General features: G+C 45.0%; 1 protein-coding gene across 1 annotated transcript in view; it reads right to left on the bottom strand.

Annotated features, from left to right (window-relative positions):
* Window positions 1–17,947, bottom strand: part of ofcc1 (orofacial cleft 1 candidate 1) — a 112,111-nt gene that overhangs the window by 18,537 nt on the left and 75,627 nt on the right. Inside the window, exon 20 of the mRNA XM_036944035.1 lies at window positions 14,817–14,976. Coding sequence (XP_036799930.1) covers window positions 14,817–14,976 — 160 coding nt within the window. The remainder of the gene's footprint in view (window positions 1–14,816; window positions 14,977–17,947) is intronic.

Raw genomic sequence — 17,947 nt, 5'->3', positions numbered from 1 at the left:
TCTCACGCACACGCACACGCACACACACACACACACACAGTGAAGGTTAAGGCTGGGTGAAAGGCACCAGGAATTTTTTCCCGGCAGCAGAGTTTATAAACTCAAGGTGACCCCCTAATTGGCTCCGTAATTATGATTTGTCTAAGAAAACACGAAGCCAGAAAGCCAACTCATTCACAGGGCCTGAGTGGCAGGGTCACGCTGAAGGAGAGACTTCGTTTTGGGAAGTGTATCGATGTCCTGATTTTCTTCTAACTACATAAACTGTTAGCCAAACAACTCAGGGCAGTTCGAAAACACCCAAGTCATTACCTACTTGTAATTAGACAACTGCTCTAAACACACTGCAGACAGCCTGGAGAGAACGACCTCATTGTCACAAATGTCAAAGAGTCGCTTTGGTTCGAAAGTGGGAAGACCAGCCACAAACATTTAAGGAAGGAAACGCAGGGGGACGCATCTCTTTAACGCCAATTCAGTATTCATTAGGGTAAAGCTGTGCCCTCTAGGTCCATACTATCTTGACTGGTGTGATCTGGTGACATACTTCCCCAATAATCTTCAATTCACGATAACAGGAAATTGATTCTTTGTAGATTTTTGAGTAGTGTATTTGATAGCTGTTGAGGGACAACGTAAGAAATGCATCAGATGACACAAAACAGGAGATATTTCAATTGTTCTCACTAATACTACATTTCCTTCTCCTGTCTATAACATTTCCTGTGCCATGGTCACATTGGCCAATTTGCTGGTGAAATCCCTGTGACAACACATTGAGACAAACATAGAAACGTTTTTGTGTGCGGATGACGGGGATGCCATTTCACTCAGTGCATTATGGTTCTCAGGGTGAATCATATTCTGAGCTGTAGCTACAGGGAGGGGGAGGGAGAGGGAGAGAGAGAGAGAGAGAGAGCGAGCGAGCGAGAGCATTAGGAGGTTGGTTCCGTTTCTGGCCAGCCTGACTTCTATACGAGCCCAAGTCTGAGTGCTCTCTTCTTCCCCATTGTTCCATTTGATAGCACTAAGTGACTGATTTACATTCAATGCCTGGGTGTAGCAGGCCGAACAGCTGTGGGTTAAGCAGATAGCATTCAAGTGAGCTAACCTAATTCCGACCAATCTTGCCTCGATTTATCGTTGACGTCTGCATTTAGGAAATCTGATAGAGTCCGTATCAGTCTCTTGACTCGCATGGGAAGAGACAAGCATTATTTATTTTAGGGACTATAAACAGCAAGCCATGTCTCCCAGCAAGGACATAAATTGTGGTATATGTAGACATTACCGCAAATGCAGAGAGGGGTAGATCCAGGAAGTGCGTAGGGAATCTAACAGCAGTCATTGGTCCACTGTTCACAAACAAGTCTACATGTAACACTAAGAAGATCGCAAATAGTCTGTATTTTTACAATATTTCTACCCCTAAATAAAATGACTAAATGCACTACATACCCCCAAAAATATGCCTTTCAGCTTCATTTTTAAAATTGACCCATATGCATACCTAAAAAAAATATATAAACTTGCAACTAACAACTAAAAAGAGGGCAGACACATTTGACAGAAATAGAAACTTTCCACTGGGTGAAGCTATTTCAGTAATAACCATTTCAGTAAACTATTTCAGCAAGAGACATGGCTGTGGACAGAGTGATTTTGTATTTAGGTAACTCGACCTTGACTCTTTACAAATATCACCGTGACATTTTCACTCCATTTTGTGACGTGTCAATGGTTGTCTAAAACAAGAGGAATTCCTTAATGACCTCATGCTTTTCTGTCCCTGTTGCACAACTGATCCCCCAAACATTCTACCCCCCTGACCTACCTTATCAAAATGTTCATACGACACTTCCGCAATCAAAATGTTTTGAGCTACAGTCTGGTCATAAGCTGAGACTCATTTGGAATTGGCTACAACCAACCAGTAGGCCCAGAACCTCCATTTTGAAAACCCCAGCCATAGGCTATGCATCACTAATAAACAACACAGAGCTAAATAATCCCCAGAGTGGTGAGTGTGTCTACAGGTTAGGTGGTGCATGTGAGCGAATGGTGAAGGTTTTCCAGGTAGTGGTGTACTGTATGAGTCATGGGGCTGGAGGTTGGAGAGAGAGGAGAGGCCTCCATAGAAATCTAGACAGACAGGCTGAGCTGTGCTGGCCGTGGTCCAGGAAGGGAGCCTGGGGCCTGGGCACGAGCCGGCCTGTCACCTTCCCTGATCCCTGGATGATTGATCCAAACTAGATAGCCATCATTACCATCCACACTCATCCCTAGGTTCTCCCTATTCTAGTCTAATTTTACCTCCCATTTGCATGCTCCTTTGGACTAATTAAATCTCTCTCCCTTCTCTCTCTCTCTTGTCATCGGGATGACAAATAACGCGGTGCAATTTTGGCACATTATTATGTATGAAATGTGGGGCTATAATGTATTCCACTCGGCTGAATATCTCAAGACCCATGTGTAATGAGCAAAACAACAAAACTCGACGTGCACTGCAGCCTGTGTGAGCAGTTCACCTCTCTCTCTGTCTCTCGTTCTCCTCCCTCTGTCTTTCTTTTTATCAAGACGAAAGCCGCTGACCTTCCAATTCAGTACCATCCACCCGCATTTCCTTTCCTTTTTTTTTTTTTTTACCTGAACACAATTTATATATAGTGACGCCCGTTTCCTTCCATCCACTGGGGGGGGGGGGGGGGGTCCCTTTTGGTTTTCAGTTCTGTCCCACTTGGCTTTAATTTACAGTGGGAAAATAATTAGAATCTCACTTTTGCGAAGAGTGGAGTGAAAATGTAAACAATGCTTCCCTGCGGGCGAGTGCTTCATCACGCTGACAGGTGCATTTGAATTTGCCTGGGTGGTGGACAGGCTGGGTTATTTATTTGTCAGTCGCACATGGATGGAGGATGGAAGCCCCGGCTGGGCTGCCCAGGCTCAGGCTGGCTGCATGGGGCTGATGGGCAGCAATGGCTGGGTGCTCTGGCAGCTCCTGACCCCCTACCCCACGCTTAATCCCCTGGTTGAGCCAGACTACTGTACCACCGTCCAGAGAGGCGTGGCAGGCTAGCTAGCGGTACCAGGGTATGAACACAAATGTACTGAACATACTGTGCAGATGGAGGAACAGTGACAACTATTGAGGTGGCAGCCATGTCTGTTTCCTTTGTCCACAGACCCTTATCCAGCCACATGTATGTGCACATGCACATACAAACACACACACAGAAAGACACACACACGCGTGCAGTCTCAGTGCCTGGGTCTGGGAGGGGGGCTGTCTCTCTGTGCAGAGGCTCTCTGAGCTGCGGATGGTCACTCCCATACCTCCCTGCCTCGGCACAGAGCTGGCTCAGGTTCAATGCCCGTTTCCCCAGATGAGAGGTAGGCAGCAGAAGACTGGGGCCTCCAAGCCTGCTGCTACTGCTGCTGTGTAGATCAAATCAAATTTGAAGGTCTCATAGAGAGTCACTGAGCAGGAATCAGAGAGGGGCCATACATACGCATGGATAACCCAGGCCAACGCCAGCCATTAGAATGGAAATAGAGCCGCTATTATTGTCGGCGACGTCCTCGATACAGGGCCAGTCTGTTTGTGTAATTGGGACAGCTTTAAAATGGTACGGACGCATCTCCGGTGCTCGTCTGATTTGGCTCAAACACACTGTGTCTGGTTAAATGCACAGACGGCCAAGACAGGCAACCGATTGGTATTACGTACAGTAGTGCACACAGTAACTACACTGTGGCTGATTCAGTACAGTACTTGTTTATTTTGGTCCGTTCACCCTCATTATTGTGCGTATGGTGCAAGGGGCAGTTTTGTCTTTATCTACTTGGATATACCTAGGTGCATATACACTACAGTATGGTCATAAAACTACACTCAATATCAGCTCCTTTTCAAATTGGACTTCTAGAAAAAGGTAAACAAGCAACAATGAATATTTACATGTTCAATTTATGCAGACTAACTTTCTTAGCGAGATAGCATCTCTTGCTCGAGATGATCCAGGAAATAAGATATGCATAATTCACTGTTACTAATCTCCTTTTATCTGGTAGGGGGAAAATAACGGCAACTCATTCCACAAACAACTCCTGTCGCAGCACCTCCCCACTTCCAATAGCAGTAACCCCTCACTTAGTACCAAGGCTCAACCACTGGGGCCTTGAGGGGGAAGGAAGACAGTTTCTCCAGGTTTGTTGTGTTGTTGTGGTGGTGTAAAGGCATTAACTGATCTACAGATCATCCATAAGGGGACTATCCCAATAAAGTCACACCATAGAAGCTACATGGAAAGTCAACCCCTCATTAAAGCATTAAGTGATGACAAACCCAATGGTTAATTTGAAGATTTCTTCATGATGTACCACATACCTATAGTCAATGCCACTGTACTTTGTACCATTGGATATTGAGATGCCCCCCAAAAAGGGGCCAAAGTGAAACATCTCTCTTGATTTTCTCTCCGGCCACTTACAAGTGACTTCATTCCAATCGGCCCTTCAAGGCTTCAGAGGATGATAACTGCCGATAACAAAATTAGACCTGGGATTCTCTGCTTATAGCGGGGCCACCTTGACAGTGCAGTGCTGTATATCCATCTATGTGGTTATGGGAGAGATAAGAGATATTAAAGTCCCTCCAACCTATCTCTCCAGAGGATGTCATCATCCATCCTGTTAAGACGAGACACCTGTCACAATCAGCAGGCCTGCTCCCCCCTGGGCCACAGAAAACACTCAAGGTCACACTCTTTAAAGCAACTGAGGAGGAGGAGGAAGAGGAGGAGGGAAGACTAACAAACGTATGGTCAGAAAGTAAAAAGGGCAGATGGTTTCACATGCAGGCTGGTTCTAATAGTGTCGTAGGATCACAAAGAAGGATATGTACTTTTATTAATAGTACTGCTTTTAATAATGCTAAAATTAAATCCAGATTTAAGACAACCGACTCTCCACCACCAAGTCCACCACTTTCTAGAGATACATTCCTGCTTCATGTCAATTGTGCCAAAATGTTGGTTCTTTAAATACTCTTCAATGAAGCAAACTGTTATTATTTAGATTAGTGACCACATCCCATTGGACTCCAACCGAGGCAAACTTTCTCTGCTAATCCTCCGATATAATAATTTCAAACTACAAGACAAATTAGACTCAGCCAGTGTGCAAAACACTAAAAAATGGTGCAAGATGAGCTCTTTAAAAATCCCATTTGCTCTTCTGTGTGCCGCTGAAGAACACTCGTTCACTCCTCGCCGACAGTCCAATTTGTTCCTTCTGGTTTGCATTATGGATGGCAAGTGAACGGGCCGGGATCCATAAGAGCTGGGAAGGCAGAGGGAGGGAGGGAGAGGCAGGCAGGCAGAGGGAGGGCGAGGGAGGGAGAGGGAGGCAGAGGAAGGGAGGGAGGGAGGCAGAGAGGGGCAAGCAGAGGGAAGGAGAGAGGGGCAGGCAGAGGGAGTGAGGGGCAGGCAGAGGGAGGGGCATGCAGAGAGAAAGGCAGGCAGGCAGAAGGACGGCGGGAGAGGGAGGCATGTAGAGGGAGGCAGGCAGAGGGAGGCAGGCAGAGGGAGGGAAGAAGCAGGGAGCGGCAGGGAGGGAGGGAAGAAGCAGTGAGAGGCAGGTAGGGAGGGAAGAAGCAGGGAGAGGCAGGTAGGGAGGGAAGAAGCAGGGAGAGGCCGGGAGGGAGGGAAGAAGCAGGGAGAGGCCGGGAGGGAGGGAAGAAGCAGGGAGAGGCAGGCAGAGGGAGGGAAGAACCAGGAAGAGGCAGGCAGAGGGAGGGAAGAAGCAGGGAGAGGCAGGCAGAGGGAGGGAAGAACCAGGAAGAGGCAGGCAGAGAGAGGGAGAGGCAGAGGGAGGGAGGGAGGGAGGGAGGGAAGGAAGAAGCAGGGAGAGACAGGACTTCAACATGTGGACTCAATTGTGTGGCTTCCAGCTGGACGTTGTTTTGACAGCTGACAGGGCATACAACATCCCTGAATCTCTACAAGTGCAAAGACACCACTAACTAGAAAACATCCACTTTGTAAAAAAACTGTGTTTGTGTAAGTTTGCATCTGTCTGGCATGTGATGGGGGGTGCTAACCATACAGACCTACTTATGATGTGACGAGTCTCTCTCTCTTCTTCTCTTTCCCTCTTTCTCTCCTTCTCTATTACTCTCTCCATCTCAGACTCCCAGAGAAAAGCCTGCCCAGGGTTTAGGGAGGAGAAGAGATAATAATATCCTCTTCCTGGATTAATGGTGAGGGACATATTAAGCAGAGGCTGACACTCCCAGTAATTAAACGTTCACACGGACGAGTTCAAACGCGAACCGATGCCTCTGTTTCTATGGGCCTGGGAGGAGACATGGGGAGCACAAAAAAAAAGCCAACACAGGGACGGTTCAGTGTCAGAGACACACAAACTGACCGCCCATTCTTCAGTTTGAGGTGTTACACAATTACAACAATGGCTGCATCTCTTTTTAGGCAAAGGCCTAGAATTTCCAAAAGCGAAGCAAAGCAGACGCTTTTTCCGAGGATCTTCGGCGAATCAGAGTAGCCCTGGGTGAACGCGGCGATACTAAAAAATGGAGACAGGGCTGCAGCGTTTTGTGAGTAGAGGGGCGGGGGGGGGGGGGGGGGGGGGGTTTGCTGAGTGAGTGCTTCTATATTTTTTTTTTCTTTCTTTAACCATTGTGAGACTGCACCGCTTTCACACATTACTGCCCCCCAAAGTCTGTGACCTTTTCACCAACACAGGCATGTACCCTTTGCAGTCACATCTCATATTGAGCACTCTAATGCAGCGGCGAGTGGAGTGGTTGTGCTCCTGTTCCCTGTGCCTGCCTGGCTGGCTGCTGTAGCCCCGGGCCACGGAGGCTCACAGCACTGTCCACTAATAGCCCCCTGTAATTGAAGAAGCCACTCTCGGACCTAATGCGACAGACACACACACACACACACACACACACACACACACACACACACACACACACACACACAGCCCCCACTCTATGGCAGGGTCGGGTGTGGGATGAGAGGGGTGAGGGGTGATGTGGGAACTGCCCTCAGTGATCCCCATATCTCCCTGCCCCCAACACTACCCCCATCGACTCCAGATGACCCCTCCTATATTACCGCGGTGACATATCAACTCCTCTCCACTTCCTGCGTTCCTGTTTTGGGTTCCTGTAGGGGGGCTCTCTGGGCCATTGTTCCACTGACAAGCGGTTCCTGGGCTTCTCGTCATGGGCTAATGCTCCCCTGGTTTGGGGTGATGGCCTTGTTCCCTTAGCGGTGGAGGTGGTCGTCTCTCGGGGCCCCTTTAAAGTCTCACTTTACTGTACATAAGTGAAGAGCAGGAATGGGGAAGCCAAAATGGCAAGGTTCAGAGAGTGTGGTGAACATCAACAATACCTTCTGACCGTCTGCTTTGGAGTCTTCTGAATCGAGAGGGGCTGCAGCATTGTTTTGAGGTAGATCATGCAGAGGACATTGTTGAGGGGTAAAACAGATTGGCTAAAACCTTTACCAAAGGCTCAGATATCGGATAAAGAGAATAACCATTTCAATGCTCAACTCAACTCAAAAGGTTGTTATGGTAATTCCAATGGGTAAGAAGTTACGTCGAGTGAAGCTGAAATCTGATCAAGTGGTAACATGAGGGACTAGTATAGATTAGGGAGACCACACATAGTCCCCTCTCACATGATTAAAGAAAGAGAAGCACAGTCCCAGTTATCATTAGAGCTCCAATCTGTGCCATCCAAACCTCAACAGGTTTACCCCCCACAAGCATGTTTTGCAAAGCACCTTGGGTGTTCCCCAAATTCGCACAAGGTAACCCATTACCTAGACATACGGAGACAAACGCCGCCGCCACGATGTTGTCGACCGCCGTTCAGTTGCGAAAACATCTCTGGGGCCATCGTCGAGACGACAACTTCCATTAGCACAATGTCACCCGGAAACTTCTGGTGAATAACGACGGTGACAATGACTCTAGTGAGGTAGGGCTCTCCTCAGTCACTGTCACAGCCCCCACTCTGACACAACTGTTTGCGTACCTGCTTAAGTATTACCGAAATTAACACCTCCCTTCCAGGTACAGTAATCAAGAGGGTGACGGCAGACAATTAATTAGGTCCATCTGCATCAGTGCTTTTCCATAATTAATGTGCTCATTACCAACTGAGCTCCACTATGAGTTTTCGGTTGCAGTAGACTCCCACAACGGTGTGCTAACCAACTAATGCAGTAGGCAGTTAGCCTGGCTTCTGTTGTAACTTCCCTGGAGAACTAGAACTAGGAAAGGTGCCGATGTAGCTGATCTAATCGATCGTAAGCGATGACATCAGCGAGTGGGTGTATCTATCAACCACCATCATTGACACTAGCTAGATGATAAGAATTTAATGAAAACTCATCCTACTGCTTCCTCCGCAAGTGTTCAGATCGAATTCCAACTCAGGTATGAGTGTAGGCCCACTCACCCACTTTGGATCAGCTCAACAGCTGGTGCTTTTATCTGATGCCACCACCTTTAAGTCATATTCAAACTTACGGCAATAGAACTGATCGTATACTGTAAGGCCTGGAAGAATAGTGAGGTGTAATATAAAGTTCATTGGTAAGTAAGAAAGTAAAATTAGATTATGTTTTATGATCATGAAAATTACAAGTTTGATAATAATAGGGCCATTTGCAGATTTGTTATTGAATGTGGATTATTATTTTATTGTTTCAGAGCTGGAGGGAAACATCACATGTACAGTAAAAAGGTAGGAAGGATCGCGCCCCATGTTATGGCAGAGGGCACCCTGAGAGAAAACTGGTTTTAGTCAACGTTGTCATTAACCTCTCTCATTTCCTTGTGTTGGATTGTGTTAAGAGTGAGTGTTCAACCGTGTACTTAACACACATTCTATCAGAGAGTAAATTAAATATGTCTGCCCTTGAGGCTGTCTTTGTTTAGTTTGATATTCTTGCTAGCACGAACTGTGACTGGGGACTCGAAGATAAATGGTCAAATCAAGTCATTGACCCTTTGTCATCACCTTGCTTGACCCTTAAAACTTTCTATGTCCCGTCACACCATCACTATACTGTACCTGTGAATATCTTTTCTCCTCTATTTCTTTATCCATTCTTCCCTCCTCTCTTGGTTAATGAAGGCCTCGTGGCCCATTGTTATTAAAATTACGCCCTTCCCTCTCATATTAATTGGGTCCGTAATAAGAAACTCGTTGGATTCATTATTTAATTGCAAGGGCACATTTGGAATACAGTTTCTGAAATGTATTTTTAATGAAAAACACTACATCCTGACCTAATCATATCAACCTTATTCTATCTAATTAAGGATGCAAAAAATCATTAGAGTTGCAAAATATTAGTTTCAGCTCTGTCGGGCTGCTCCCCTCTCTCCTTCATGAATATATTTTTTTCCTGTCTCTGATAAATAGTTAACGAGGGAAAAATGACAAAAATTTGCATGTAGGCAAATTAGTTTAATAGGGATATGTCTTTGCTGAGTTAGGAAAGTGACCCTTTTTTGCACAGGAGAAATTGCTCCAATAATGATGAAATAATGGCACGGCCAATCTTATTTCTGTGAAAAATCGCCGGCCTGAATAATGTAAAAATCATAAAATGCAATAACCCTATATTTTAATCACGCTGGCAAATGTGTTTAATGCGTTAGCATTTTATCAGTTTAATAAAGCCAAATTAGGGACAATATTAAGTATGCTGTAATTGTTGCAGTGCAGCGAGGAAATCTACGTAATATAGGGAAGACTTAGTAGGACAACTGTTAGAGGCCATCAGGCTAAATTAAGCATTTTCTTAATCATAAACTTTGGGCCCTAATTTCTCTCAAAGTCGCCAGAAAAACGGAGGCCCAATTTCTATCCAATAAACAAGCCAAACTAATTAGTATTACTACCAACTGTATTAACTGAGACTGTATCTCATGTAATGTTCAGGGAGGTGCATGAGGACGGTTCAAGGTGGGGAGTATCGTCTCACCTGCACATTAGCTCCATCTCATGCAGGAGACAACGATTGATGAACTACACTACACTACATGACCAAAAGTATGGGCATTAATATGGAGTTGGTCCTTCCTTTTCTGATATAACAGCCTCCACTCTTCTGGGAGGCTTTCCACTAGATGTTGGAACATTGCTGCGGGGACTTGCTGCCATTCAGCCACAAGAGCATTAGTGAGGTCAGACACTGATGTTGGGCGATTAGACCTTGCTCGCAGTCGGCGTTTCAATTCATCCCAAAGATGTTCGATGGGGTTGAGGTCAGGGCTCTGTGCAGGCCAATCAAGTTCTTCCACACCGATCGACAAACCATTTCTGGATGGACATCACTTTGTGCACGGGGGGCATTGTAATGCTGAAACAGGAACGGGCCTCCCCCAAACTGTTGCCACAAAGTTGGAAGCACAGAATTGTCTAGAATGTTACTGTATGCTGTATCGTTAAAATTTCCCTTCACTGGAACTAAGGGGCCTAGCCCAAACCATAAAACAGCCCCAGACCATTATTCCTCCTTCACCAAACTTTACAGTTCGCACCTAGCATTCTCCTGTCATCTGCCAAACCCAGATTCTTCAGAAGAACTGCCAGATGGTGAAGCGTGATTCATCACTCCAGAAAACGCGTTTCCACTGCTCCAGAGTCCAATGGCGGCGAGCTTTACACCACTCCAGATGATGCTTGGCATTGTGCATGATGATCTTAGGCTTGTGTGCGGCTGCTCAAGCCATGGAAACCCATTTCATGAAGCTCCCGACGAACAGTTCTTGTGCTGACATTGGTTCCAGAGGAAGTTTAGAACTCCCTAGTGAGTGTTGCAACCGAGGACCAACAATTTTTACACACTTCAACACTCGGCGGCCCCGTTCTGTGAGCTTGTGTGGCCCACCACTTTGCAGCTGAGCCGTTGTAGACGTTTCCACTTCACAATAACAGCACTTACAGTTGACCGGGGAAGCTCCAGTAGGGCAGAAATGTGATGAACTGACTTGTTGGAAAGGTGGCATCCTAAGATGGTGCCACATTGAAAGTACCTGAGCTCTTCAGTAAGGCCATTCTACTGCCAATGTTTGTCTATGGAGATTGCATGGCTGTGTGCTCGAACTGTCAGCAACGGGGGAAATAGCCAAATCCACTAATTTGAAGGGTGTCCACATACTTTGATATATATACTGTATATTGAACTATATTGACTTGTATGGAAATACTGGCTTTGAATGAATAGGCTTAACCCACAAAAGTTGTTGTGAGGCAATTGGTCTATAGGAAGATCTCACACCTAAACAGACCACAAGTTTGCAAAAATCACTGAAGCTGGAGACTCATATCTCCCTCACTAACTTTAAGCATCAGCTGTCATAGCAGCTCACAGATCATTGCACCTGTACATAGCCCATCTGTAAATAGCCCATCCAACTACCTCATCCCCATATTGTTATATTTTTTTTGCTCCTTTGCACCCCAGTATCTCTACTTGCACATTAATCTTCTGCACATCTATCACTCCAGTGTTGAATTGCTGTGTTGTAATAACTTCAACCACTATGGCCTATTTATTGCCTTACCTCCCTAATCTTACCTCATTTGCACATACTGTATATATATTTTTTTCTATTGTGTTATTGACTGTATGTTTGTTTATTCCATGTGTAACTCTGTGTTGTTTGTGTCACACTGCTTTGCTTTATCTTGGCCAGGTCGCAGTTGTAAATGAGAACTTGTTCTCAACTGGCCTACCTGGTCAAATAAAGGTGAAGAGAAAAAAAAGAAAAAAGAGACTTGTTGACTTGGTATGGCACAGATACATATACTCTTAGAAAAAAAGGGATATTTGGCTGACCCCATAGGAGAACCCTTTGAAGAACCCTTATTGGTTCCAAGTATTTCCACAGAGGGTTCTACATGGAACCCAAAATGGTTGTACCTGGAACCAAAACAGGTTTTACCTGGAACAAAAAAGGGTTCTATGGCGACAGCTGGATAACACTTTCGGAACCCTTTTTCCGTGTGTAGTTTGGCACATATCCTTAGTTAACTTGGTATGGCAAAGATCCTTAGTTAATTTGGTATGGCACAGATCCTTAGTTAACTTGGTATGGCACAGATCCTTAGTTAACTTGGTATGGCAAAGATCCTTAGTTAACTTGGTATAGCACAGATCCTTAGTTAAATTGGTATAGCACAGATCCTTAGTTAAATTGGTATGGCACAGATCCTTAGCTAACTTGGTATGTCTAAAAGTGAAACGGGCACATTGCTAGACTGGACTGTAAATATATTTATTTCTTGAGAAGGCAACAACTGTTGATGCAATTATTAGAAAATGGAAGAAGTTCAAGATGACGGTCAATCACCTTCGGTCTGGGGCTCCATGCAAGATCTCACCTCGTGGGGCATCAATGATCATGAGGAAGGTGAGGGATGAGCCCAGAACTACATGGCAGGACCTGGTCAATGACCTAAAGAGAGCTGGGACCACAGTCTCAAAGAAAACCATTAGTAACACACTACGCCATCATGGATTAAAATCCTGCAGCGCACGCAAGGTCCCCCTGCTCAAGCCAGCGCATGTCCAGGCTCGTCTGAAGTTTGCCAATGACGATCTGGATGATCAAGAGGAGGAATGGGAGAAGGTCATGTGTTCTGATGAGACAAAAATAGAGCTTTTTGGTCTAAACTCCACTCGCCGTGTTTGGAGGAAGAAGAAGGATGAGTACAACCCCAAGAACACCATCCCAACCGTGAAGCATGGAGGTGGAAACATCATTCTTTGGGGATGCTTTTCTGCAAAGGGGACAGGACAACTGCACCGTATTGAGGGGAGGATGGATGGGGCCATGTATCGCGAGATCTTGGCCAACGACCTCCTTCCCTCAGTAAGAGCATTGAATATGGGTCGTGGCTGGGTCTTCCAGCATGACAACGACCCGAAACACACAGCCAGGGCAACTAAGGAGTGGCTCCGTAAGAAGCATCTCAAGGTCCTGGAGGGGCCTAGCCAGTCTCCAGACCTGAACCCAATAGAAAATCTTTGGAGGGAGCTGAAAGTCCGTATTGCCCAGCGACAGCCCCGAAACCTGAAGGACCTGGAGAAGGTCTTTATGGAGGAGTGGGCCAAAATCCCTGCTGCAGTGTGTGCAAACCTGGTCAAGAACTACAGGAAACGTATGATCTCTGTAATTGCAAACAAAGGTTTCTGTACCAAATATTAAGTTCTGCTTTTTTGATGTATCAAATACTTATGTCATGCAATAAAATGCAAATGAATTACTTAAAAATCATACAATGTGATTTTCTGGATTTTTGTTTTAGATTCCGTCTCTCACAGTTGAAGTGTACCTATGATAAAAATTAGACCTCAACATGCTTTGTAAGTAGGAAAACCTGCAAAATCGGCAGTGTATCAAATACTTGTTCTCCCCACTGTACATAGTTGGCTTCAGCATAGTCTAAATTGAAATGGTGTGCTACCACAAAACATCTGAACAAAATCTTTGCATTTACGATGAGGTGGCAATTATCTTTCACTTACACTCGCCTCGGTTGACAGGTATTATAATATCTCATCAGAAAGTCACTAAATAGTTTGGGAGGCTTTACAGGGAGGCTGCAGTACAGTACAAGCTGTAGCCATTTGGGAGTGTATGAACTTGAGAGAGAGAGCAGGAAAGTTAATAAGAGATGTATGCCACTAACAAATTGTACAGAATAAATTAAATGGGGTTGGATCGCTATGTTCTATTTTCTTATCTGCAGAAGTCACATTTTCAATCACTATGCATAGATTCCCCACCGCCGTGGTTACATGCTAATACAGTGTCATCGCTGTGTCATCCTCACCGACCCATAGTGCCTGTCAGAAGATGACAGCTTCCCTCAGATGAGAATCATTTCATGGGGACGTTGGAATTTCCTGCACCCACAACCTTCTGACGTCGACTTGTCCATGCTAAGTTCACATTAACCAAATGCCTGTTGCAGTGTGTGTGTGTGTGTGTGTGTGTGTGTGTGTGTGTGTGTGTGTGTGTGTGTGTGTGCATGCATGTGTGTGTGTTGATTGAGTAGTCTTTCTTTAATGAAATATCTTTGGAAATTGGTTTCTACAGACTAATCAGGCAGCCCGCTAGCTGAGTTTCTGTTTTGGTAATTATCTTGTACTAATTAGAATGAAGCTAAAGACCTTTGAGATGAATTCCTTGGCTTTCTGAAATGTAACTAAAGAAAATGTAATGATAGAAAATAAGCTTATTCTATGTATCTTCTTAGAACTTAATATCTTCGTTAATAAAGTGTCCAAATTAAATCTAGTAATGGACAATAACTGGAGTCTATCTTGACCACTCTTCTAAGTCCCTCGCTAACCAATCAGCTCACCCACAGAATATATCCCTTTGGTCCTAGACCCTAGCGGGCATGACCCGCGGTTACAGACAACCAACCACAATTTCTCTGCCTGTTAGATGGAGCAATCTAATGGATTAGTATCAACAGGGTCTTTCTGCTCATCCTCTCAGTAAGAAAACAACCATTAATCCAATTAAACACTTACGACTTGAGGACAGCAGAGAGCAGGGAGCATGGCTACAGTACTGTGGTCATAAGAAAGGCCTTCTCACACCACTGAGTTGAGCTGGCCTGGTTAGGCATCCACCATAGTTAATGAAACAGTGCTGAAAAGGAAAATGTGGAAAGAAAATATCCGAGCCAGCCCAGTTTGGTTGGGGTCAGGGTTTAGGCACATTAAGCGGGCTAGTTGGCTCACCTTGCGTCTTTCTCCGTTGAAGCCCCTCCACTGCTCGGCCTTCTGGATGATGTAGTCTAGTTCCTGGTTGGACACCTCCAGGTCCCGGGGGACGAAGAAGGATCCCTCGGTCACGCTGAGACGCTGGAAGATGTCCAGCATGCGCCCCTCGTTGTGGAGTCTGGGGGGAGGGTGTTAAGGTGGAGGGAGGGAAAGTGGAGGAGATGAGCCATGAACCATCATTGTCTGCCACTCTGCCTTCGTAAAAGGCCACCAAGGGTAATTTGTGAAAACAAGGAACAATATTGCCCTACTCAGCCCAACGGTGTCAAAGTTCATGACTGTACTCATGGTTTTGTTGGCTAGTCGGTTGCCAAACCAAGGTCACATCCTAATTATATTCACGTTAGTTTCACGTCGGCTAACGTTCCACAAACCGGTTTCCTGACCTTTGGGACACATTTCATCTGACGAGCCTCGGCGGCATTGAATGAAGCTTATCGTTTCGATGTTGTCTGGTGCTTACAACTAAAACCCAAATCATGGTGTCCAGTGTACCAGAAAACATCCCCAACGTTCTATTAATTGAATTAAGCATCTCATTCCAGACTCAGTATGCCGTTTAAAATGGAGTATCTGAATTGATCCACAGAACGCAGAACACAGAGGACAAGAATGCAGGCAAATTGGCCTTGGTGAGTGGGAGGGAGGCTACGTTTAGTTAAAAGGAGCTGGGCTGGCAGTAAGTGGGCGGTATGGAACAATCAAGATCACGGGAGACTCCAGAAGACTCCACAAGGCGCTTCAAAGATAGCCGCCAGGGGATTGGCTGCTATTGGCTGCTGATTGAGTGGCCGTCTGATGAGGTGGGTCTGAGTCATGTGGCCACGCCAGAACGCGTATTGATCGGAGTCTCGAGGTGACTGAGCATCAGCCGGCTAGCTTTCTCCACAAGCAACACAGACAACAGCCCACAAAGACACCAGCGCTACACAAACAAACAAATGCCTTGGCCAATCATCAAACGCGCGCAACCTTTTCCCCTACCAAAGAGATTCTCCGCAGTCAGGGGGTAATCAGTTAAAACTAACATCAAGGAGAGCCAGCTGTATACAAGGATACTGGATAGATAGAGCTTTGAACCCAGCATCACTCCTATCCAGAGCTCTTGGGAGAGTTTGCTACTCTTCTGTAGTACTCTGACTTCAGACATAAGAATAGCTTGCATTCATCATCAGATGTGCTCTTTTCATTCATTTATGCGCCTCTCTCTCTTAGTGGGATTCACCGTCTTTCATTGCGGAAAAGCCTTGGATATGCACAATATGTTTGGCAGAAGTGCTGTTCAACAGTTCTAAACTATGGTACCAGTGAGCATTTATTTTAGTGGAAAACTGTTTGGAGCTGTTACATAGACAATAATAATTTGCCTATTTTTATCATGTGAAATCATTAAGATATAAAGTGGGAACAAAGATACAGTTGAAGTCGGAAGTTTACATACACCTTAGCGAAATAAATGTAAACTTTTTCACAATTCCTGATATTTAATCCTAGTAAAAATTCCCTGTCTTAGTTCAGTTAGGATCACCACTTTATTTTAAGAATATGAAATCAGAATAATAGTAAAGATAATTATTTATTTCAGCTTTTATTTCCTTCATCACATTCCCAGTGGGTCATAATTTTACATACACTCAATTAGTATTTGGTAGCATTGCCTTTAAATTGTTTAACTTGGGTCAAATGTTTCGGGTAGCCTTCCACAAGCTTCCCACAATAAGTTGGGTGAATTTTGGCCCATTCCTCCTGACAGAGCTGGTGTAACTGAGTCAGTTTTGTAGGCCTCCTTGCTCACACACACTTTTTCAGTTCTGCCACACATTTTCTATGAGGTTGAGGTCAGGGCTTTGTGATGGCCACTTCAATACCGTGACTTGGTTGTCCTTAAGCCGTTTTGCCAAAACTTTGGAAGAATACTTGGGGTCATTGTCCATTTGGAAGACCCATTTGCGACCAAACTTAAACTTGAGATGTCTTGAGATGTTTCTTCAATATATCCACATAATTTTCCCCTCTCATGATGCCATCTATTTTGTGAAGTGCACCAGTCCCTCCTGCAGCAAAGAACCCCCACAACATGACACCGCCATCCCACGGATGGGATGGTGTTCTTCGGCTTGCAAGCATCCCCCTTTTTCCTCCAAACATAACGATGGTCATTATGGCCAAACGGTTCTATTTTTGTTTCATCAGACCATAGGACATTTCTCCCAAAAGTACGATCTTTGTCCCCATGTGCAGTTGCAAATTGTAGTCTGGCTTTTTATGGCAGTTTAGGAGCAGTGGCTTCTTCCTTGCTGAGCGGCCTTTCAGGTTATATCGATATAGGACGAGTTTTGTTGTGGATATAGATACTTTTGTACCTGTTTCCTACAGCTTCTTCACAAGGTCCTTTGCTGTTGTTCTGGGATTGATTTGCACTTCTGCATCAAAGTACGTTCATCTCTAGGAGACAGAACGCATCTCCTTCCTTACCGGTATGACGGCTGCGTGGTCCCATGGTGTTTATACCTGCGTACTATAGTTTGTACAGATGAACGAGGTACCTTCAGGCGTTTGTAAATTGCTCCCAAAGATGAACCAGACTTGTGGAGGTCTACAATTCTTTTTCGGAGGTCTTGGCTGATTTCTTTTGATTTTCCCATAATGTCAAGCAAAGAGGCCCTGAGTTTGAAGGTAGGCCTTGAAATACATCCACAGGTACACCTCCAATTATGTCAATTAGCCTATCAGAAGCTTCTAAAGTCATGAAATCATTTCGGGAATTTTCCAAGCTGTTTAAAGTCACAGTCAACTTAGTGTATCTAAACTTCTGAGCCACTAGAATTGTGTTACAGTGAATTGTAAGTGAAATAATCTGTCTGTAAACAATTGTTGGAAAAATGACTTAGTAGATGTCCTAAACGACTTGCCAAAACTAAAGTTTGTTAACAAGAAATTTGTAGAGTGGTTGAAAAACTAAAATATTCCTGGATATTGCTGTCAGACTCTTTTTTTGTATGGCGATCTCGGAAGTGCACTGTAACCTCGTAACATTTCGTATCCCCCTATGTTACGGTGTGAAAACAGTTTTGATGGGCACACATATC

The sequence above is a fragment of the Oncorhynchus mykiss genome, chromosome 15 (genome assembly GCF_013265735.2).
Source record: "Oncorhynchus mykiss isolate Arlee chromosome 15, USDA_OmykA_1.1, whole genome shotgun sequence".
NCBI lineage: Eukaryota > Metazoa > Chordata > Actinopteri > Salmoniformes > Salmonidae > Oncorhynchus > Oncorhynchus mykiss.
Note: the sequence above shows the minus strand (reverse complement) of the source record. Positions and strands in the feature narration are given on the sequence as shown.